General features: G+C 34.5%; 3 protein-coding genes, 1 long non-coding RNA gene and 4 other non-coding genes across 16 annotated transcripts in view; 6 read left to right on the forward strand and 2 right to left on the reverse strand.

The window, feature by feature from the left end:
- Window positions 1-907: 907 nt before the first annotated feature.
- Window positions 908-3,314, reverse strand: LOC111482925 (cyclin-D2-1-like). The gene is made up of 5 exons (XM_023128970.1): window positions 2,923-3,314; window positions 2,758-2,844; window positions 2,317-2,647; window positions 2,092-2,210; window positions 908-1,337 (listed from the first exon to the last, which is right to left on the reverse strand). Exons 1-5 carry the CDS (start codon window positions 3,160-3,162, stop codon window positions 1,116-1,118), a joined length of 999 nt encoding a protein of 332 aa, XP_022984738.1. The 5' UTR covers window positions 3,163-3,314; the 3' UTR covers window positions 908-1,115.
- A 4,802-nt stretch (window positions 3,315-8,116) lies between these two features.
- LOC111483235 (cysteine-rich and transmembrane domain-containing protein WIH2-like) lies at window positions 8,117-10,627 on the forward strand. Its single transcript, XM_023129378.1, has 3 exons — window positions 8,117-8,460; window positions 8,581-8,788; window positions 10,328-10,627. Exons 1-3 carry the CDS (start codon window positions 8,409-8,411, stop codon window positions 10,371-10,373), a joined length of 306 nt encoding a protein of 101 aa, XP_022985146.1. The 5' UTR covers window positions 8,117-8,408; the 3' UTR covers window positions 10,374-10,627.
- Window positions 10,628-11,540: 913 nt separating this feature from the next.
- On the forward strand, window positions 11,541-17,628 carry LOC111483050 (telomere repeat-binding factor 1-like). 5 transcript variants are annotated; one of them, XM_023129150.1, is made up of 8 exons: window positions 11,541-11,776; window positions 12,382-12,575; window positions 12,739-12,953; window positions 14,365-14,472; window positions 14,699-14,783; window positions 15,448-15,531; window positions 16,150-16,494; window positions 17,229-17,628. In XM_023129150.1, the coding sequence occupies exons 2-8, from the start codon at window positions 12,426-12,428 to the stop codon at window positions 17,244-17,246; spliced, it is 1,005 nt and encodes a 334-aa protein (XP_022984918.1). In that variant the 5' UTR covers window positions 11,541-11,776; window positions 12,382-12,425; the 3' UTR covers window positions 17,247-17,628. The 5 variants fall into 5 exon arrangements, with proteins under 5 accessions (XP_022984918.1, XP_022984919.1, XP_022984915.1 ...); XM_023129151.1 differs by having other exon boundaries at window positions 17,232-17,628; XM_023129147.1 differs by lacking the exon at window positions 17,229-17,628 and adding an exon at window positions 16,879-17,212.
- Window positions 17,629-18,163: 535 nt separating this feature from the next.
- On the forward strand, window positions 18,164-18,235 carry TRNAP-UGG. The gene has a single exon. It is a non-coding gene; the product is annotated as a tRNA-Pro (tRNA).
- Window positions 18,236-18,349: 114 nt separating this feature from the next.
- The window catches only part of LOC111482965, a 4,770-nt gene continuing 619 nt past the window's right edge, over window positions 18,350-22,500 (reverse strand). The window contains exons 2-7 of one of the 5 annotated variants that reach the window (XR_002718291.1): window positions 21,653-21,717; window positions 21,027-21,093; window positions 20,427-20,495; window positions 19,789-19,859; window positions 19,399-19,462; window positions 18,350-18,616 (exon numbers count right to left, since the gene is read on the reverse strand). This is a non-coding gene — a long non-coding RNA (uncharacterized LOC111482965). The remainder of the gene's footprint in view (window positions 18,617-19,398; window positions 19,463-19,788; window positions 19,860-20,426; window positions 20,496-21,026; window positions 21,094-21,652; window positions 21,718-22,500) is intronic. The other 4 variants (XR_002718293.1, XR_002718289.1, XR_002718290.1 and 1 more) reach the window with 4 other exon arrangements.
- On the forward strand, window positions 18,968-19,039 carry TRNAP-AGG. The gene has a single exon. It is a non-coding gene; the product is annotated as a tRNA-Pro (tRNA).
- On the forward strand, window positions 20,839-20,910 carry TRNAP-UGG. The gene has a single exon. It is a non-coding gene; the product is annotated as a tRNA-Pro (tRNA).
- TRNAP-UGG lies at window positions 22,197-22,268 on the forward strand. The gene has a single exon. It is a non-coding gene; the product is annotated as a tRNA-Pro (tRNA).

A 22,500-nucleotide genomic window follows, 5' to 3' on the forward strand; every position in this document is an offset into this window, starting at 1 on the left:
AAAAAAAAAAAAAAAAAAAGAATTTGGATAATAAATTCAAATGTTGGGGTAAAAATGAAAGGAGAAACATAAAATAAGGTTCTAATTGTTGTCGTTCCCTTAGAGCTACGAATTGATATGACTCTTCTTTCTCCTCCTTACTTTTTTACCCCATCAAATCAAATCAAATCTTTGCCTCAAAAGCCACCTCTCTTCCTTTTTCCTTTTTTTTTTTCTTTTTTTTTTTTTAAATTTCTTTATTTGTTTATTGTTATTGACAGTACCTTACACGTGTACATTTATCATTGGGCCAGTCTATCTGTCTCCCACACCCCCTCCACTCCCTTTCTTTCCCTCCAAAAATAATTTCAACTTACTGCTTACGTGGCATCCCACCTCATGCCTACGTCACTCCCTCCTCTTATTTAGTTAATTAATTTCAAATATTTATAAACTGAATTTTTTAAATTAATTTTAAACGTCATGAAAAAAATATATTAAAAATTAATTTAATTGTGCTTGATTAAATTTCATGAAATTATTTTATAGACTCAATGTTGATTTTTTTTTTTTTTTTGGGTAAATGAGTTTCTTTTCTATCGACTAATTTTTAATTATTATAGTTTAATCACTAAAAAAAATACTTTTATTATTATTACTATATTTTGAAAAAAATCGGGAATAAATATAAATAAAATGGGATAACTAATACAGATTCCACGTGGACCAATAAGGAAAGAGGAGGGTAAAACTGTAAATACAAAAAGTAATGATAGCTCCCAAAGGCCAATGGGTCTCTCATGAGAATCTAATCCAAAGGTTGTTCTTGCATGGGGATCATGAAATTGGAGAAGCGAATAATTGATAAATTATTGACTTTTTAGACTTCACCGATAATTTCCCATTTTACCCCCAGAAAACCCAAAAATCAGAAATATGGTATTTTTTATAACTTTTTTTTTTCTAATAAATAAGTAACAAAAAGAAAACAACAAAAAAAATTCCCTTTCCCTTGTTGAGATCATCGTCTGTGCAATCTCAACCGTTCAATTTCAATGGTCAACGACAAGGGAATGAGAGAGGGAAATAAAAAGGATCTTTCTCCCTCTTACAAAATTACACGAAATAGGGTTTATCTACTGCTCCTGTACATCCGGTGCAGAGGAACGAAGCCTCTTTGTCGGCGGCTCCACTGCTGCTTCTGTATCACAGCTACCGCATGCAGCCGCTTCTAGCACGCCGACTGGACTAGTTGGCGCCGGTTGCTCGACTCCTCGACTCCGCTGTTTTGGGAGGTCTGCTGGACACGTGTCGATTATGTACTCCTCCATTAGTTGGTAACAGCTTCTCACCATTTCCTTTCCCAATAAATTTGTTTTAAAATTAAAATGACAGCAAAATATTTTGACTCCAAACCCTACGTTCCTTCCTTTTTATTTCTCACGCTTTCCAATTTCCACACCAAAGTAAATAAATAAATAGTAATTTCTTTTAAATAAGTTACTATAATTCGAGGTAAAATAAATAAAGGGTGGTATAAAAATTTAAACGTAAGAGGTTAATTATTGTTGAGCTATATTAATTAAATCATTATCCTTCTAAATTATGCTTTTACAAACGGACAAACATCAATAATTATAAAAAAAAGAAAAAGAAAAATTCATGTTCTTAAAAGATAAATTATAAAAATATCCTTTCAAATTTCCATTAATGTTTTAAAAAATTAAAATATTTTAAATTTTTATTAGAATTTTGGAGGACAATTAACCATTTTAATAAAAATTAAAAAAAGATCAAAGTTAATATTTCAGCTTTAAAATGAGTATTAATATTTTTTAAATAATCTGTATTCTATTAATCTAAATAAGGATTAAATTTAATTTGAAATTAAGTTGTGAAGTTTAGCCTAATTAATTTAAATAAAACAAACTGAAAATCCAACATGTTGGTGAATAAAAAAAAGAAAAAGAAAATGATAAAGAATACCTCGAGAAAAAATCTGAAATTTAATTAAAATAAAGTTCCAAAAAAGGGTTTTTCTGTATTTATACATTAACCCCTGCAGAATTATGAAATCCCTTTTCCAACACACAGAATTGAATTAATACTTACGATTCTGTTTGCCGCAAGGAAATGGGTACAAACCGCCGGAGAATCAACCCTCTCACCAACGGCGGTGAGAACGGCGGCGGCAGCTATGGTACACGGCGGAAACCCCAAGAAATCGATCACTGAAAATCAATCCAAATTCATTTTTTAAGAAAACAAAATCGAAGAAGACGACAAAAGTAATTGAATATGATAACAGAATCTGTTTCAGATTTTTATCGAATGTACCGCGTGTAGTGCTGAGAATGAGATCGGAAGAAGTAGAGAAGAGGAGGCAACGAGAGCCGTCACCGTCGACTTCGCCGCCGTATGCGGCGGAAGAAGGAAGAAGATCGGAGATGAAATGGTGGAGAAAATCGAAAGGCGTGACGGCGCGTAATCTCCAGTTGAGAATAGACAGGACACGAAGCTCCATTCTCTGAACCGTTTTGGGATCGAAGACGTACTTAGGCTCAAAGATTTGGAGGTCCAAAAGCAGTGGGACCAGAGGCTCCTCCATTTTCGCCGCTAAAGACAAACACGCCACCGCTAGAAGCTGAAACAGCCATCCATTCCGCCGCTGCAATAGCAAGAAAAATAAAATCCCTAAACCATCCGCCTCAAAATTCCGATCAGATTCTTGAACAATCGACGACATTAACAAGGGGAAAATCGAAAAAGATTCTTAACTGGAAGGAAATTGGCGGAGAGGAAGCGATCGAAGTAATTAACGGAGAGAATCGCAGTGACTGGTTTGAAATTGTAGTGCGCGTGGACCTACAAAACCCTAGACGATCGATGAAAACAAGAACATCAATGCAAAGAACAGCGATGTAAAAGAGGAGTGACCAGTACCTTCAAGATCCAGTTAATGGAGTCTTGGCGAGCAATAACGTCGATCGACCGGTCACGGCACCGTCGAACGTAGTCGCGGCGGGGCATATGGTCGAGCTCCGATTGAAGAAGGCTGAAAATGGCGGAGTCATCGGAGATCAGGGAGTCCGCCGCGGTGGAACAGAGCAAGTCGGCTGAGACATGGCGTGCGGGGCCAGAGGAGGAGGAAGAAGCGGGTGATTGGTCAGGAGAGAGAGACATTGTGTACTGGAGAGATCAGCGGAGAGGAAAGGACGGCGGTGGCGACGGCATTGAGGAGGAGGAAGGAGACGGCGGTGGGATTTTTGTGAGGGATGGCCATGGCTTTATGGGTTTGGATGGAACTTAGTCAATAGTCTGCACTCAATGAGTGTGTCGCTTCTCTCTCTTAGTTTAATTTAATTTAATTTAATTTTGTGTTATTATTATTAAATTTTAATGAAATAGTGAGTTGGAAAATGAGAGTATTTGTGGGGGGTATTTTTGCAGAGTGAATGTAGATTGTGTAGCTGAGTTGTCACTTGCTCATTGGTGGGATTTTAAATTTCTTTATATTTCACCCACCCATTCTTATTATTATATTTTACCTTTCCATTTAGAAATTTTAATTTTTGTACTATATTTTCAATTAAAGGTTGAAATAAATCAATTTATATATTTTATTAGTGATTTTATAGCCATTATCAACTAAAAAATACTTAAATAATATGATTAAATTATTCACTTATAAAAATTCAAGATTTAAATTAGTTTGATTTTTTTAAAAAAATGCTATTGGGGACAAAATTAAAATAATATAGGGAATTAAAAAATTAATGAAAAACGTATTTTAAAGGTGAAATTTAATGCAAAAGAGAATGAAAATGATTTGAAATGGGTAAACCATTGGAAATGATTTATGGGCATTATAGGAAAATAGGAAATATCCATGTTTGGTTGATGACTTCAAAAATTTTTGGAGACATTATGTTTTGAGGCCAAATTGGTAAATAGCCCTTCTTTTTTTTCTTTTTTCTTTTTTAATTTTAGATTTTTGTTGGCTTTATATATTTCTATTTCAATTTTTGTTTTTGTTTATAACCTCGTTTTAGGTGTGTTGTTCATGTAAATGAATTGTACACGAAAGCATGAAATAATTGATAGTTACTATGTATTACAATAAAATGCACGTTCATTTATGTGAGTCAATTGTAGAACAAAATTTTCTTAGTAAGTAAAATGCTTGCACTTATAGGCCACATATCAATTGGAGAGAGAAACAAACATTAGTTTTAAACGTGTGGGGGAACCTCTCCCCAACAATTAGTTGGAGAGAGTAACTAAGCATTCTCAAATATTTCTTATAATGTGTGAAAATCATTTGTTGGAGAGGGGATAATTACGTTTTAAAATCGTGAGGCTGACGATGATATATAACGGACAAAAACAAACAATATCGGTTGATGGTGGACTAACGATAGTTAGAATGTCCGGACATGTCGAATGAGATTAATATGACATACTAAAGAAGGGAGTAGAATTCTCTGCTTCTCGTATCGAGATTGAACGACAAAAACTTCTCTCACGAATGCCGCCTGCTGACTCGACCAGTTGAGTATGGTTCTTCATCAATGTGATGTCTAGGAAGAAAGCAATCACAGCAGCCACAATGTTGTTGAGCTGCAATGACAAATAAAAGACTTTTGATGTAAGAAATTCAGACAACATGGTCATCTGCTAATCAGGCATTAACGACAGGTTTAGTGTGGAGCATGAGCAGAAATGATAAGATACTCATTGAAGAAGTGGGGGCACAAACAGGGCCCAGGAGCAGAGAAAATCCGTGTACGATCTTTGACCGAAAGCTGTTGAGGCTGCAGAACTGAAGCAACCCAAGACCAGCAGAAGCCTAGAGTTTAATTCTCTGTAGGATGAGATGAACAGGGACTGACAATGTCATGCAACATTTTGCCCCCACCTCTGACTTCCATTTATAACATAACCGTCGGGTTTTTTTTACTTTAAAATGCTTATTTTAAGAATAGGTTTTCACACCCTTATAAACAATGCTTCGATCTCCTCTGCAATCGATGTGGAATTTCACAATCGACACCCTTTTCAGGCCCAAGCGTTCTCCCTGATATTCATTCCCTTCTTCAATCGATGTGGGATCAAGCGTCCTTGCTGACACACTGCCTCGTGTCCACCCCTTTCGGGGCTCAGACTCCTCATTGACACATTGCCCAGTGTCTAGCTCTGATATCATTTGTAACGACCCAAGCCCACCGCTAACAGATATTGTCCTTTTTAGACTTTCTCTTTTGAGATTTCCCTAATGTTTGGTTTTTAAAACGCTTAGGGAAAAGTTTCTACACACCCTTATAAACCCTTATAAATAATGTTTCGTTCTACTCCCTAGGGAGCCACCCCCTTCAGGGCTAGAGTCATTGCTGGCACTCGTTCTCTTCTCCAATCGATGTGGAATCTCCAATCCACCCCTTTCGAGACACAGTATCTTTGATGGCACACTGTCTTGTATCCAACCACTCTAGGGCTCAAAAAGCTTCCAAATCCTCATCCTTAGCAAGTTTCTTATTGAACTGTCATTGAAAATTGGTTCATATTCTTAATGTTGGGCTCTTGTCGTGTTTGGTTTTCTTGCAAATATTTCACTCAAAGTGAATCCATTAGGAGCTCTTTATAAAGCAATGATGGATAACATAAAAGATGGTCCCATGCAATTATTTGAACTTTGATGGTAGCTCACATTCTACAGTTGTTGGAGTAGCTCAGAATTTATAGTCAACTGCTATATATAATTTGCAATAAGCATCAACAGCTGGTAGTAGATAATGGCAGTGTGTGCAGCATGAAGTTATTCACTATTCTATTTCACCACCATAAGTAAAGGGCAGTTTTAATGGCTATACCAGCTGGTCTTGGGTTTGACTACAAAAACTCGCTTCTGATATCATTTGTAACAGCTCAAACCCACCACAGGCAGATATTGTTTTATTTGGGCTTTCCCTTTCGAGCTTCTTCTCAATATTTTTAAAATACGTCTACTAGGGAGAGGTTTCCACACTTTTATAGAGAATGTTTCGTTATTCTCTCCAATCCACCCCTTCGAGTCTCAGCGTTCTCTCTACCACTGTTCCTTTCTCCAATCGATGTAGGACCCCCAATCCACCTCTTTGTTGTCCAGTGTCCTTCCTGTACATTGCCTTGTGTCCACGCCCTTCAAGGCTCAACCTTCTTGCTGGCACATCGCCCGGTTTTTAGTTTTTATACCATTTGTAACAGTCTAAGCCTACCGCTAACAGATATTATTCTCTTTGTGTTTTTCCTCTCGAGCTTTCCCTCAAAGTTTGTAAAACGCATCGGCTAGGAGAGGTTTCTACGCCCGTATAAAGAATGTTTCGTTCTTCTCTCCAATTGACGTAGGATCTCAGGCTTAACCATCAGCCAACGAATGCCCTGGCTGAGTGCAGATGTGGGTATCACTCCCATATCTTGCAGCTGCCATGAATGTTCCTGTAGACTACAAACAGCGGAAAGAAATAGCATCAATATGGTAGCTTGTTCTATGCCAGTGAAGAATTGAATTTAAAACGTCTCTTTGGGCCGTGGGGAAGATAGATCCATCATCAAGATATAGCTGGTCTCCTTTAACTAAGGAACAAAGAAATGTGTTGGAAATACATTGACCCCAATAAGAGCTTCTCGAGCAAAGCATGTACATGTGAAAACTTCTTCCTAGTATACGCGTTTTAAAATCGAGAGGCTATTAGCGATACATAACAGTTCAAAGTGAACAACAAATGTTAGTGGTGGGCGTGAGTCATTATAATTGTTTAAGACTATACACTCGGGGGTGTGTAACTATGAGCTTCCAATAGAGTGGATTGTGAGATCTCATATTGGTTAGAAAGAAGAATGAAATATTCGGGTATAGAAAACTTTTCCTAATAGACGCGTTTTAAAATCGTGATGCTAAATTACCAATTCAATCCCTTACGTAAGTAGATGTGCAATGTATGGTTGGTTTTTCAATACCAAATTTGTAATGGATAATTATTTGGATAAAATAGACAAAAAGAAAAAGCGTACGCACGTGCAGCCTGCCTTCCCGGAAGCTTCTTGGCCTTTTTCCTGCTACCTTTCTCTGAATGGCACAACAGTTAATTCCTTTTTTTTTTTTTTTAATTTGATATTTTTCGTATTAATATTATATACAAAGTACTGACCAAATAATAGTAATTAAAAGGTATGCATCCAAATCTTAAATTTTTATAGGCATGAACATGTCAAAGTAAAGGTATTAACTGAGTGACCGAGGACGAGGAGTGCGACTGTGCAATGGGTGCGTTTGCGAGCCTATGAGAAGGAGTGCGCGTTTATGACTATGTGTCTCCCGTATGCAAACCTGCAAGGAGGAGCACTGTGGAAGGAAGGAAGAACGAAGAAGATGAACAATTGAGCACGAGTGGTGAGTCGAGTATACTCGAGTAAAAACTGGAAGAACGAATAAGTTTTGGTGTGGATTGCGAGCGACGAATAAGTATTGAGCTACCCATCATCATGTCAGATAGCTAGGATATTGGAGTAATCATGTTGGCCCATGAAGATTGTGTTGTACTGTTCGATAATGGGTCGAGGAAGAAGAACACAGGTTGAGCCTGACAACTCGTTCGTTATTTTTTTTACCTAACTCGAATTGGATCGGGTCCTAAAAACTTAATCCAACCCAACTCAAAAATTCAATCTAGTCCTACCCAATCCTTATAATTCGGGTTGAGTTGATTTGGGTTCTCGGGTTCAATGTACACCTCTACTAAATCATTATACAATAAAGTTCATTCATTAGAGAAGGAGAGTGTAACAACTTTTATAGTTTATGGATAATTTATGAAATATTTATTTAGAATAATATTTTTAGGAAAAAATAATAATCGGTCAAAACGACTGAGTGCAAGATCCTATATCCTCGTAAGCGTTCCCCACGCGGCTCTTAGTTTATGACTTTCTTTGAAAATTAAAATAAAATAAAATACATTTACTTAATATTAATAGAAAAAATCTCGACCGTCGATCGTCATCATCGTCCACCACTGATGTTATTACGTGTCAAAATCGTGGGCCCCTGGTAAACTCCTTAATTAAAACTAATCGAGAAACGAAAAACGGATTAGATAATAAGCCTTCCCGGATTAGCGGCAAACAAACATAACCTTCTCTGTTTGTCGGTAATCTCAAACTCTGTCTTCGGATTATATATACAAATCTTTCAGATCCCAATCTTCTTCTCTGTACTTCGCAGACCTTCGCTGGCGTCTCCATTGACTCCTCCATCTATCTTCAGTTTTTCCTTCTTTTTTTTTGTTTTTGTTTTTGTGAATTCCGGCCGGATTCGTCGACGTTGTTCGGCGGTCGGGATTGATTGTGTTGAGAGGGAGATATCTTGTTGATTTGAAGAGGAAGTAGAAGAGATGAGTTATTATAATCAAGGCCAGGCTCCGGTTGGAGTGCCTCCGCCTCAAGGTATTTTGCTGTTTTTTGTTATGATTTTGGTGTTTTTACTGTTGGATCGGAGGATTGTGGTGTGCGATTGTAGATCTGTGTATGTTTTGTGTTGATTAAGAGTATTGATGGTTGTTTTAGGTTATCCGCCGGAAGGTTATCCGAAGGATGCTTATCCGCCGCCGGGATATCCGCCGCAGGGATATCCTCCCCCGGGATATCCGCCGCAGGGCTATCCTCCTCCCGGTGCTTATCCGCCGCAGGGATATCCTCCGCCTTACGCTCCTCAGTACGGTCAGCCTCCTCCTCCTCAACAGCAAAGTAGCAGCTCTGGTTGCTTGCAAGGCTGGTAAGTCGCTCTCTCTTGATTTCTCCATTTTTACCTGTTCAAGGCGGTTGAAATCGGATCTGAATCATTCCGATGATATGGTATCGGAAACTGAATTGAGAACGAGCCAATTGCATCGTCTGGTAATGCGTTCAGCCTCGGTTTCATCGCCCTAATGAAATCCCCAAATTGACCCCCCGTTAGCCTCTATATTGCAGTCTTTTTTAATATTTATTTTATTTTAATCTGGGAAGCTTAAGAAATTATAATGTTTATCATTTTAATTATTGCAAACGGCACAAACCATACTGTATAAGATCATTGCAATTAATCCAAAATTTTAAAATGCAATGGTATTAGTGTTAGAAATATATTATTTATGGAATATATCTTAGATATTATATCTTAATATACATTTTCAATTCTATTTTCTATCTCATTCTTAATATGGTATCAGAGCACCCATCTTAGTATTCCTAATATCAGAGTACCAATATTGATATTCTTAATATCAGAGCACTGATCATGGTATTCCTAATACCCTCTTGGACTCAAAGTCCAAGGGGAGTATTAAACCTAAAGCCAAATCCTAACTCAATCAGTGAAGCCTTTAAAGTTGCCAATCATCCAGTATCATGTAAGCATCTTCAAATTCTCACCAAGCTCAAAGGTGACATATTCAAGATGTTCGTATTTTCATTCACAACCTCTCAAGTGATCCAAAGCACTGATCTTGGTGTTATTATCCAGTAAAGCATTTATGCATGGACTAAGAAGTGATCAGGGAGGATATTCACTTGTTCCAAATCAAATTAAATGGGACAAGCAACTAATCCTCGAGTCAATCATTGCGGTCTATTTTTTACGGATATTTTCTTTACTGGGAAGACAAAAGTGTTATTGACCTACACTCTCTTCTCAAAGACAACTCGGGTGTTATTGACCTACACTCGTAAAGACAAGTTGAAAACAAGTATAATGTGATTGACATACACTCCTCCAACTTGAGGGGGAGTGTTGAGATATATTATTTATGGAATATATCTAAGGGTTTCCAGATCAATGTTGAGCTCTCTGCCCTCTCAATTTAGGAAAACTTATAAAACTTATAAATTATCCTAAAGAATTTAGTTTTAATTGTAAAATTGGTTGGTTTTCGAGGTGGATCTTAATTGATGAATCAAATTGTCGAACTAACATTCTGGAGTAATTTGTTCTTCTATGTATTGACCATCATCATTAGTTTAAATCTAATCTTTTGTCATTTATTTTAAAACATTCAAATTCTTTCAAATTTGTTTAGAATTTTGTTAGATTAAGACTTCACGTAGCTATCTACGATGGTGTTTTAAGTCCCAATTTTCGTTACAAGTAGCTATCACACTATTCCAAATTTCAATTTTGTTAGTTGCAAGTCATCGATATGGACTACTATTATCTTCAGTAATACGAGATTTCATGTTTAAAGTGAATAATATCATGTGTTTGCGAAGATATAATGTTATAAATTTGGGATGAGTTTGATACTAAAATTGAGTATGATATGAACTGTGTGTGCAGTTTGGCTGCGCTGTGCTGTTGCTGCCTGCTCGACGCCTGCTTCTGAAGAGACCCCATGTGCAGTGTGTGGAGGGCGGGCTTCAAATTCAAGAACTATCTCTCTCTCTCTCTCTCACAGTAAAGCTTTTCCCTAAGAGAAAAAAGATTGAAACTGGGCGTTCATTTTGTGAAGTTTTTAATTTGTTGCGTTTATTGATTATAATAGTCTAGTGCTTGTTCCTCCCTCGTTCCCTCCATTTTTCTTATATAAATAACACCCTTATCTCTCTCTAGTGTTTTTTTTTTTTTTTTTTTTTTTTTTTTTTCTTTTTTTTTCTCTCTTGTAAAACTAAAAAGTAACCCTTAATTGGAAATAAAAAAAATTGATTAATAGTATTTGTTCTAATTTTTTTTTTTTTTAATTGCTAAAGGGTCGGTTTGTTTTATAGATTTTGTTGGATTTTCAAGCACATATATTAATATTCTTATTTGTTTCGCAATATTTCATTTTAAAAAAATAATTTTATTATCTACGAATCATTAAACGGGTGATTTATGGCAGTAAAAATATAACATTATTAAATAATAATATATTATTTAAATTTCCGACTAATTAATATATTTATTACTAATTATTAATATTCTAATTAATTATACTTGTTTATTATTTTTGTTAATTTATCAAAATTTTATTAAAATTTTATTATTAATATTCTATTTCGTGGTTCAAAAAAGTTTATAATAGTCTTTGAAATTTCTAATTTGTATTATTCTATATTTCGTACTTTAAAAGTTGGTAAATTTTTTTAATAATATTAAATTTTATTTAATATACACGAGATTATTAGCTCCATTAATGTTATGTTTAAACAACACAGTTATAATATTATTTAAAATTAAAGATAATTTAAGACAATTTATTTTTCGATTAAAGTTTGTGAATGCTGGTAATATTTTTAAGAGATCAAATAGAACACAAATATTTAATAATATATAATTAATTGTTTAATTTAATTTAATTTTATCTTTAAATTAATAAATATAAACTTATTATGATTAATTTTTTTAAAAGCTATTTAATTACATAGATAAAAGAATTTAAATAACTTTTTTAAGAATCCACATCAGATCTGATCTGTTATTATTATTTTTTATTTTTAGAAATTTGTCAATAATTTGTTAAATTACAAAGATTATAAAAAAAAAAAAAAAAAAAAAAAAACGAATAGGGTTTGAAGAATAAAATTACCATTTCGGGCGGCAGCTGAATCCGTGTCTAATAACATTGATTTTCCTGGAAGAATATTAAGGAGGCTCTCTGGAAAATATATAAATTTGTATGAATCTCGAGGAGCGATAGAAGAAGAGACGGCGGATTTTTTCTACCTATGCGCCAAATTTGGATGGAATTTTGAATGTTCGAGGCTTGGAAAACCTAACTCATGCTATTGTTCCCTTTGCGTTACTGAGGTATCTCATCTTTCTCCTTGGAATTTCAATTTTGTTGTTATTATTTTATCGTTTCCAATTTCCGTAACCGTTACAAGCATGTTGAAGTGGAAACAATAGGGTTCGGTAAATTTAGCATTACCCTCTCACCCGATCGAATGAGTTTGCTTTGAAGAATAGGGTTTGCCCTTACTTACCTTTTTCGAATTCGATTTTATCTTTTTTGATTTGGATATTGTAATGCTTGAAGACGGAAGTTAGAACTTGACATTGGGAATTATCTAATAGATTGAATTGGAGAGTTTGGGTTCCGGCGGATTGGATTATCCTGGCTGCGAAGGAAGTGGTGGTCTTTGTTCGCTATGACTTATGTTATTTGACCATTCAATGGCTTAAACTAGATCTCTTTCCATTGTTTTTCTTTTTAGTTTTCTACTCTGGCGGGGATTTCAACTCCTAACGATCTTTTAGTTTTTTGTGTTTATAATTGAGACTTTTGTCAGATTTTGGATGGTTTCTTGTTTCAGTTCGTGTTATATTCAACTTTGATGTGAAGTACTTAGTTTAGCTTTCTCCCTGTTTGTCTTTGAGTATGAAAATAAATCTGTTCCTTTCTGATGTGAAAGAAACTAGCTGGCCTTGGGGGTGATCCTTCTTTCTGCAACTTTTGATGGGTGCTCCGAAGCAGAAATGGACTAACGAAGAAGAAGCAGCCCTGAAGGCTGGAGTTGTTAAGCATGGAGCAGGAAAGTGGCGAACGATACTTAAGGATCCTGAATTCAGCAGTGTACTATATCTTCGTTCAAATGTTGATCTCAAGGTAAATAATGATGTTTTAGTAGTCTTTAGCTCACTATTTCACAGCTCTTTTATGTGAACTTTTGGTAGTTCTTCATATTCGTTGGAAGAGGAATTGTTTTGCCAAGCAATTTATATTGAAAGATAGATTGATTCATGTCGTTTGTCCTTAATATTTTATTAAGGACAAGTGGAGGAATATGAGTGTGATGGCTAATGGTTGGGGATCCCGAGAGAAGGCCAGGTTGGCTCTTAAGAGATTACATGCTCCTAAAAAAGATGAGAACATTTTGGCTCGAAGTGTTGCTGTCCAAAGTGAAGACGAATTGCCAGAAGCTAAATCTGTTTCTCTTTCCTCGGATATCAAGCTGATAGCTGGTCCAAAGCGATCTAATGTAAGGTTGGTCATTTCATCACTCTTTTTTCCTTTTTTTTTCTTCTTAGTTGTCGTTTCTGTGAACAGATTCTTCGTATTTTCGTATTTGATCTTTCTCGAATTTTTTTTGTTTTCCGTTGCTTTTTTGAGTTCTTCAACATTGTCATTGTGGGATTCAAACATTTGATCTTTAGGACAATGCAATAATCAATTCAGCTATGCAAAGGATAGTAGATATTACTTTAGATCCTGATTTTGGTAAAGTCGTAGAGCATGGGATTTGGTTATTGAACATTTTGTTGAATGATCCACTCTTAAGTGATGGATCTGTCATGGACTCAGCCCTATCCGGCAGACCATTGGTTCAAGCTGGGTCTATCCTGATTTAGAGATTTCTAGAAGTCAGATTGGTAACCGAAATTCTAATTATATACATTAGGTTTCGAGATAAAGCTCCTTTAGCATATATTGTGATGAGTGTTAAGTATCATGTGCTTAAACATCACAATCATAAATCCTGATCCTTTTCAATCTTCTGTAGAAGGATCAGAAATAATTGTGCACTGTCAGTATGTTACAAGTTAAGTGAGGCTTGAAATCTGTTGTAGTTGGAATTTAGAAGCTTACATATGAATTGGGGTTAAATTATTAGCTGATTTGAAGAAGAAATCTAGAAATATTTTGATAGAAAATGAAAATCATATTTATAAAGATGTAACACTAGAGGAATGGGATAAAATACCACCCAATCAATAGCCTCAAGGCCAAGGGTTGCAAAATGGATTTCAAATTGGCATGAACTGTAGCAAGATAGTAATTAGGGAGAGCTCATTTTGAAGGGATGAATGTCAATAAATGTAGATCTACAAGTTTCACTTTCAACATTGTGAAACTGCCTCCTATTCCACTCATTTCACAATGAAAGACCTGTGGAACATATCATGAGAGACCAAAATTTCTAAACAGAAAATTGTAGATTGTTCAAGTTAAGCTGCACTCAAAAAGGTTGATCAATGTTATTGCGTTTACACTTTATTTGGCAATCGCTTGTTCCTTCTAAATGGAACAAAATACGAGAGATTTATCTTCTCCCTTGTTTTCCAGGAAAAAACGTTGAGCATGTTTTTTAGCCGTTCAATTAGATTTTCTAATCACATTTTTATCATTTTCAAATTACTGGGTTATTTAAGCTTTAGGGACTCCATCACGTTTTTACCTCTAGAATAATATGGGTTTTTCAAATTGGCTCTAGTTTTGAATTATTATCACGAAACTGTCCCTGGACTCTGTCATGGTTTTTTTAAGTGTGAAATGGAATTTTTTTTAAAAGACAAAAGATCTATGGCTACTAGCTGCAAGAAACAATCTAATTTTCCTGGCGCTTTTATTTCTTTTGTATTCTGAATAAATGTATCTTGTGCCCACTTTTGAACAGAAAAGAAGAAGAGGAGGAAGAAGAAGACGATGATGATGAAGAAGAAGAAACGGAAGCAGAAAGAACAGAAAGAGATGCAAGATATGATTGTCATAGGTGGGAAAAAAGGTCAAATTCCATAACATTTTAGTTCAAAGTAGCCAAAACCTAGAACATAGACAAGAAAACGAATGATTTCCTGGTAGGAAAAGCAACTATTCATTTTGATAAAGGTGGAACATATATATTTAAGCATCTGAAACATGCATTGTTGTGATATACATTTGGTAGCCAACTGAGGTATAATTTGTTTTTTTTTTTTTTTTTTTTTTTTTTTTCTAAATTTATTTTACAGGTTAGACAATCTCATAATTGAGGCAATTACTACCTTGAGGGAACCTGGGGGCTCTAATAAGACAAAGATTACCTCATATATAGAGGTAGTCTTCCTTTCACCAAATTAAGAAATTTAACTTAAGTCGAATTTCTTCCCTCATTTTCTCATCAATGCGAGGAGAAAATGAAGGGAGATGGTTGTTGGTGAAATCAATTGATTTCGATCTCTTACATATTTAGGCTTTGTTCTTTATTAAATAAGTAGGTATAAGCTTTATGGATCTATATTCATGATGCTAGTGCTCATCTTCTGAAAACAAGGGGCAAAAACGGCTTCTATTGATTGGTAACTATTAATTTTTGGATTGATAGGAGAGTTTTATTGATTATTCTGAATCCTTGGTGATTTACAATCCCATTTTATCAATTTTTTTAATTCAATGAGTAGTTAGTTCTCAATAATCGACTGATTCAAGTGACATTCAACATTCGTCAGAAATTTTGGTACAATTTGTAGTTATGTTTTGAATCACCTGTGGCTTTTGATGTTATAATATTTATATGCTTCTTTTTCAAGATCTTCACCCTTCTCTTTTTCTAATTAACACTTTTTTTATGTCCATTTGAAAAGTTAGTTGCAACTCCTTACTTTGTGCAGGGGCTTCCCCTTTGGATATGAAATCATATTTTCATAATTATTCTTCCTGAAATTGAACTGTATTTGTCTTTGCTATTGTTGAGTTCTTTTTTTTTTCCTTCCATCAATAGGATCAATACTGGGCACCACCAGACTTCAAGAGGTTGTTATCATCAAAATTGAAGTTCTTAACAGCTAGTGGTAAACTGGTCAAGGTAAGCAAATCTGATTTTCATTGTTGATTTCTTAAAAGAACAAAAAAAAAAAAAAAAAAAAAAAAAAAAAAAAAAAAAAAAAAAAAAGAAAGGAGAAAACTCTTTGAAGTTACTTGCTATTTATTCTTTTCTATTGTTGTTTACTTAAAATAATAATCATAGTGTATTGTTCCTAGTGAAATGGTTTGGTTGCTGCATTATACTCCTATATTAGCGATATCTGTAATGATATATTTCAACTTTTGCGACAAGTGAAATATAATAATATGTGAAATAATTTGCTGAGAAATCCACTATTATTCTCTGGAGAAAGACAATCATATTTAATTCTGGGAAGATGATTGGATTGCCGGCTTTCCTTTCTTTCCTCTTTTTCCTTGGTTATATGACGTTATCTATGTCAAGCTTGCTGCCATCACTTCCCTCCCAGCCCATTCTTCAGGATCCTCCTAGATATTAGCTTTAGCACAAATGTGTAATCTCAATTACCTGCTTGACTACTTTTGATGGGCTGAGCCTTAAGTAGTCAATTCTTTCTTATGTTGTACTATTGATAGACTAAAAAATATCACCTCTCCCCAACGTTTTGAGCGTTAAATTTAGTTTCGTTTTGTCCAGGTTAAACGAAAATATAGGCTTCCTCCAGTGATGCCTTCGTCAGAGAGAAGGAGCTCTATGTTATTCTTGGACGACCAGCAAAGAGCTTCTTTAAGAGCTGACAAGGACGAAATGTGTATTCTTGCTAAAGCTCAAATCGATCTTGAATTAGCCAAGATGAGAACCATGACTTCCCAAGAGGCAGCGGCAGCTGCTGCGCATGCAGTTGCAGAAGCAGAAGCAGCTATAGCAGAAGCTGAAGAGGCAGCAAGGGAAGCCGAGGCGGCTGAGGCCGATGCAGAAGCAGCACAATCATTTGCTGAAGCCGCAATGAAGACACTGAAAGGAAGAAATCTTCCAAAGATGGTAAACTGTATTATTATTTATTTATACTGCTGAAATTGCTCGAGAATCTATTTCTTTGTTTCTTAATTCCATTGGGTTTATGGATCAATAAGTTTGATCCGTTTATCAGTATTATACAGAGGGATGTGGCAATTACTAGAATCCACATTACCTTTACTAATTGAGGCAATCTTAGAAACAAATTAGGTTCTTTATTAGCGAATAATTTCCTTGCTACAATTACAAATATCATATATGGGAATATTAGAGGTTAAGGATTCTGATTCAATCGAAGTGGTATTATCTCGAGAGTTTGGAAATTTAATTGAATACCTGAGGCAAATATAGTAAAATGTTGAGAAGTAATTCAAGGAACCCGAAGACTTTTTTGTTTTGAATACGCAGTTGTGGAGTAGGGAGACGAGAATCTCCGACCTTAAGGGAAGAAGTACTTGTCAATTACTATTGAACTATTGAACTATGCTTTATATTAGAGTACTTTTTTTAGTATGCTCATCCATAAACGAACAGCTACATAATTACTAGCTTTCATCTCCTTGTATAACCCATGTCTCCTGCTAACAAACTCCTTGGCTAATGATCTTATTATACCCTTAGTTTCCTAAAACAGTTTTCGTCTGGGATTCTTTCAACCAGCATTGTTGTCATTCAAGCCTTACTTCTGCTTTAAGATTCTGATGTGGTTAACGAATATCTCAAAAACTTATATGTGCATTTTGTTTGATACACGTCAGCAGATGATTCGGGTTTGATGGAAAGCAAAAACTGACTTGGAGAAGTTGTGGAGCTGTACTTAAAAGGGATTGAAATGTTTCACACTCGCTATCGATTAAGCATTATAGCAACCTTTTCCCCAACATTTTCAATCGGGTTTTGGGCAACTCGAGCAACAGTGTCATGTCTGACTAGAAGACTGGATATCAAAACAAGGAGGAACGTTCTGTGGGTTTAGATAGTTGCATGTAAAAATGTGTATTGCTTTTAGTGTAGGATACCAGTGGTCGTTTATCTATGCTCTCTGATGTTAATGAATTACTGCCATTGTTCAGTTCAATTGGTCTGATACTTCTGGAGATGTATTAATGTAAACAATGAAAAAGGATAGGAAAATAAATGGGATTTAAACAAAAAAAAGACCAAAATTTTATTCACATGTTTTAGTGTAGGATACCTCCCGACAAGATGATGTTTGTCGAATATAAGTATAATCAACATTTTGAAATTTTGACTTGATAAGATGAATAATCATTCTTGTTTGTAGTCGTGGGTTAACCTGTGATATATGTTTCCATATGTGAATGTTAGAATACTTTGAAATCTTAAATACGTCAAACCTTTTCAACTTAAGCGTCTAAAGTCTTCATTTGCATTCCTTAATGATATAATGAATTTTCTATCATAGCGTAAAAATGTGAATTTTTAAAAAATATTGATTAGATCAAAAATTTAAAATAGCAATAAAGTGTCATAATTAGAAGAATTGGTATAAAATAAGCAACTGCCAGCTAGCATCTTGACCTTAAGCTCGTGATAGCATGTGCTGGTCAGTCTAGTTACAGGAAAGATTTGTCAGTGGAGTTGCAACGAGACAGGCTGTAAGACAGTTACATAATAAAATGATTTATACTTCACTAAAAAATATAATACTTGTTATGGCTGTTCACATCAAGGGCATTTGGTCTAGTGGTATGATTCTCGCTTTGGGTGCGAGAGGTCCCGAGTTCGATTCTCGGAATGCCCCATTTTTCTTTAATTTCTTAATTTTAATAATACTAAAGGTTCTGAAGTCAATCGAATAATACATTATCTACCTCTTTTCTATAGTACAATTCAATCATACACCATCATTTCAGCTTTTTTAGGGAAAAGAGAATGGAAAAAAAAAAAAAAAAATTAACAGTTACGGTATAAACGATGGCAATTGCAATTGATGGTGAACAAGATAGAAAGAGAGGAAGAGATTGAAAAAGTAAAATAAAGCAAATAAAAATTTATTACTTTTTAAGTTAAAATTAGAAAATTAGAAATAAACGCAACAGGCCAACTATTATTTTACCTTTAAGTTTACCAACCTCCATTGAAAAAAACAGCCCCTCCACCAACCACGTATCGGTCAATTGTACTACAAATCCAACATCATCAAGACATTACTATAATTACAATTAAAGGAACTTGATGAAACTAAAATATAAAATAGGGCATTTTGTCTCGCCCCTATTGTTTTTTTTCATTACCTTATTCATAAGGTATATATAGGTCATGAGGAAACTTTTAGGTATAATTCAAAAGAAATAGGGCATTTGGTCGAGTGTTTGCTTCTTGCTTAGGTGCGAGAGGTCCCAAGTTCAATTCTTGAAATGTCTCTATTATATTTTTCCATTACCTTATTCCTAAGGTATATATAGATCACGAGGAAAATATAAACAACCTAAATAAAATTCTAGAAACTTTTAGATATAGTTCAAGAGAACTAGGGCATTTGGTCTAGTGGTATAATTTTTGCTTAGGGTGCAAGAGGTCCTGAGTTCAATTCTCGGAATGCCCCTATTAATTTTTCCCATTATTCTTATATAAATCATGAGGAAAATATAAAACAACCTAAATAAAATTCTAGAAACCTTTAGATATGTAAAGAGGAATTAGGTATTTGGTCTAGTGGTAGGATTCATGTTAGGGATGTGAAATAAAATTCTAAAAACCCTTAGATATGTCGAGAGGAATTCGATATTTGATCTAGTGGTATGATTGGGATGTGAGAGGGTCCTTTGTTCAATTCTCAAAAGAGCCCCCTATTTTAAAATTTTCAATATATTATTAATAAGGTACATATGTATATATATAGATCCTGAGAAACATATAAGCAACCTAAATAAAATTCAGGTGACCTTCAAATATAAATCATACCAAATAATGGAGGATGAATGCTTGAATATGTAGCAAGCCATGCCCAACATCAAGGGGATATCATCTGAATTAAAATAAAGAACAATAAATAAATTATGTATAATCAAATAGAAACGATTCTATTCAGAATGCCCCTTCACTTTTAGCATTAACAAATTTGGTAGATTTTCAAATTCTAAGTTAGCATAAGAAAAAAACAATCAATTTGATATGGAGGTTTCGAGTTCAATTGTTTTAGACGCATGCATAATTTTCATTTAACACAAAAACTTAGTCTATTAAACTCTAATATCAGGGCATTTGGTCTAGCGGTATGATTCTCGCTTCAAGGTCCCGAGTTCAATTATTGTAATGCCCCATTTGTCAGTAATCTTTAGATATAAATCATACCAAATAATGAAGGATGAATGCTTGAACACTAGCCAGCCATGCCATGTTCTTGTTCCCACCTGGAAGCACATCTATAATATATATTTATATATTTCTGATAAAAAATATTTAACATTTCATAGCGACAAGGGCATGTGCCCAGCCATGAAATCCTGCATTTGATATTGGAAAATATAAGACAGTTGATCATAGGTAGATTTTCAATTTCGTAAGAAAACAACAATCAATTTGGTAAGGGAGGTCCTGAGTTCCATTGTTTTGGATGCCGTATGGACTTTCTATTCATAATTTTCATTTAACCCAAAAATTTATTGTATTTTACCCATAAGCTTACCAACCACCATTAAAACATAACTTCATCGACAACACATTAATAAACTAAACTGTAGCATGATTCCAACATTATGAAGACTTAATATTAATTACGATAATTGAAATTTAAAAAACTAAGATCCTTGATTTGGGAAGCGAGAGTTCAATTTCCAGAGCGACCCATTTTCTTTTACCATTTTCAAAATTTAATCTTCCAAATGCCATTTAATTATTTGTTAGCTCTTTCTATTTTATTGCTCAAATATTGCTAAAAGAAGAATGTAAGAAAACAACCTAAATAAAAGACTCGGGGTGTATATGCATACCAGACATGAAGGGTGCATGCTTGAACGCCAGCCAATCAGAATCCACCAGCTATAATCAAGGATCCTAACCTAGTTCATCAAACATTCAAGAGCAACTTAGATAAAAGTACGACCAGGTCTACATCTTCATATGTCTTACTAAAATTGAACTCCTGTATTTGATATAGGAAAAGATAGGGCAGCTGATCTAGGGGTAGATTCTCGATTTTGAAGGAAGCACATAAGAGAAAAGAATCATTTTGGCATGGGAGGCTATGAGTTCAATTGTTTAGGATATTTTGACTTTCTATTCATAATTTTCATTTCAACTTAAAACTTCTTGTAATCAAACAATTAGCGTACACATTAATAAATTGTACCATCATCAAGAANTGCGATAAATTCGATTTAATGAAAGAAATATATTCAACTAGGGCATTTGGTCTAGTGGTATGATTCTCGCTTTGGGTGCGAGAGGTCCCGAGTTCGATTCTCGGAATGCCCCCTTTTTTCTTTTACCGCTTTCAAATACCATTCAATTATTCGTTACACCTTTATATTTTATTGTTCAAGAGAAGAAGGATACCAAACAACCTAAATAAAAGGAGTGTATACGCATACCAGACATGAATGATGCATGCTTGAATGTAGCCAATCAATCCCACCTGGAACCTCATCTATATTCATTCTATCATATGCATATTTCATATTTATGATAAGAAACTTTGATCATTAGTTTCAAAAAGACAAGCACAAGACAATTCATAAACCAAGGCAGCTAATCAGGAAACCTAACTTAGTTCATCAATCATTCAAAAACAACTTTGCTAAGTGCAATGAAGTCTACATCTTCATGTCCTAATTAAAAATTGAAACCTGGATTTTGATATCTAAAAACAAAAGTAGTTGAATTGGTGGTAAATTTTCAATTTCGTAGTTAGCATAAGAAAAAAAGTAACTCATTTGAATTTTTTCTTATGCTTTTTTATGTGGCATGAGATTGTTGACTTTCTATTCATAATTTTCATTCAACCAAAAACTTCTGGTTATCTATCAATAAGCTTACCAACCACAATTGAAAAAACACCTTCACCAACAACACATTGACTAATTGTGGCTCCATGATATTTTCAAAATTTAAGCTTCCAAATGCCATTTAATTATTCGTTACCGCATGATACTTAATTGTTAAAGAGAAGAAGGAAAGCAAACAACCTAAATAAACTACTAAGAGTGTATATACATACCAGAGAAGAATGATGCATGCTTTAGTGCAACCAACCAGAATCCCACCTTGAAGTTCATTTATAATCTATCATGCATATTTATAATTATGATAAGAAACTTAGATCGTTAGTTTCAAAGAGACAGGCACAAGATAATTCATAAAGCAAGGCAGTTAATCCAGGATCCTAACTTAGTTCATCAATCATTCAAAAGCAACTTTGTTAAGTGCAATGAAGTCTACATCTTCATGTTCTAATTAAAAATTGAAACCTTGTTTTTGATATGGGAAAAGAAAAGCTGGTAAATTCTCAATTTCGTAGTTAGTATAAGAAAAAAAGTAACCCACTTGGTATGGGAGGTTTTGAGTTCAATTTTTTCTTATGCTTTATGTGGCATGACATTGTTGACTTTCTATTCATAATTTTCATTCCAACCAAAAATAAGCTTACCAACAACAATTGAAAAAGAAACTTCACAAACTACACATTAATCAATTGTACTGGATCAACCATCTAATTTACAATAAATTTATTTAATGAATGTTTATACCCAACCAGAGCATTTGGGCATTTGGTCTAATGGTATGATTCTCACTTTGGGTGCAAGAGGTCCCAAGTTCAATTCTTGGAATGCCCCTATTCTTTTTTTCCATTATCTTGTTCATAAGGTATATATAGATCATGAGGAAACCTTTGGGAATAGTTTAAGATAAATAGGGCATTTGGTCTAGTGGTATGATTCTTGCTTTAGTTCAATTCTTGGGGGTTCCCCTATTGATTTTTTCGATTATACTTTTTAGATATGTCAAGAGAAATAGGGCCTTTGGTCTAGTAGTATGATTCTAAGGGGGGCCCTATTGCTCTATAAC

The sequence above is a fragment of the Cucurbita maxima genome, unplaced genomic scaffold (genome assembly GCF_002738345.1).
Source record: "Cucurbita maxima cultivar Rimu unplaced genomic scaffold, Cmax_1.0 Cma_Scf00008, whole genome shotgun sequence".
NCBI classification, from domain to species: domain Eukaryota; kingdom Viridiplantae; phylum Streptophyta; class Magnoliopsida; order Cucurbitales; family Cucurbitaceae; genus Cucurbita; species Cucurbita maxima.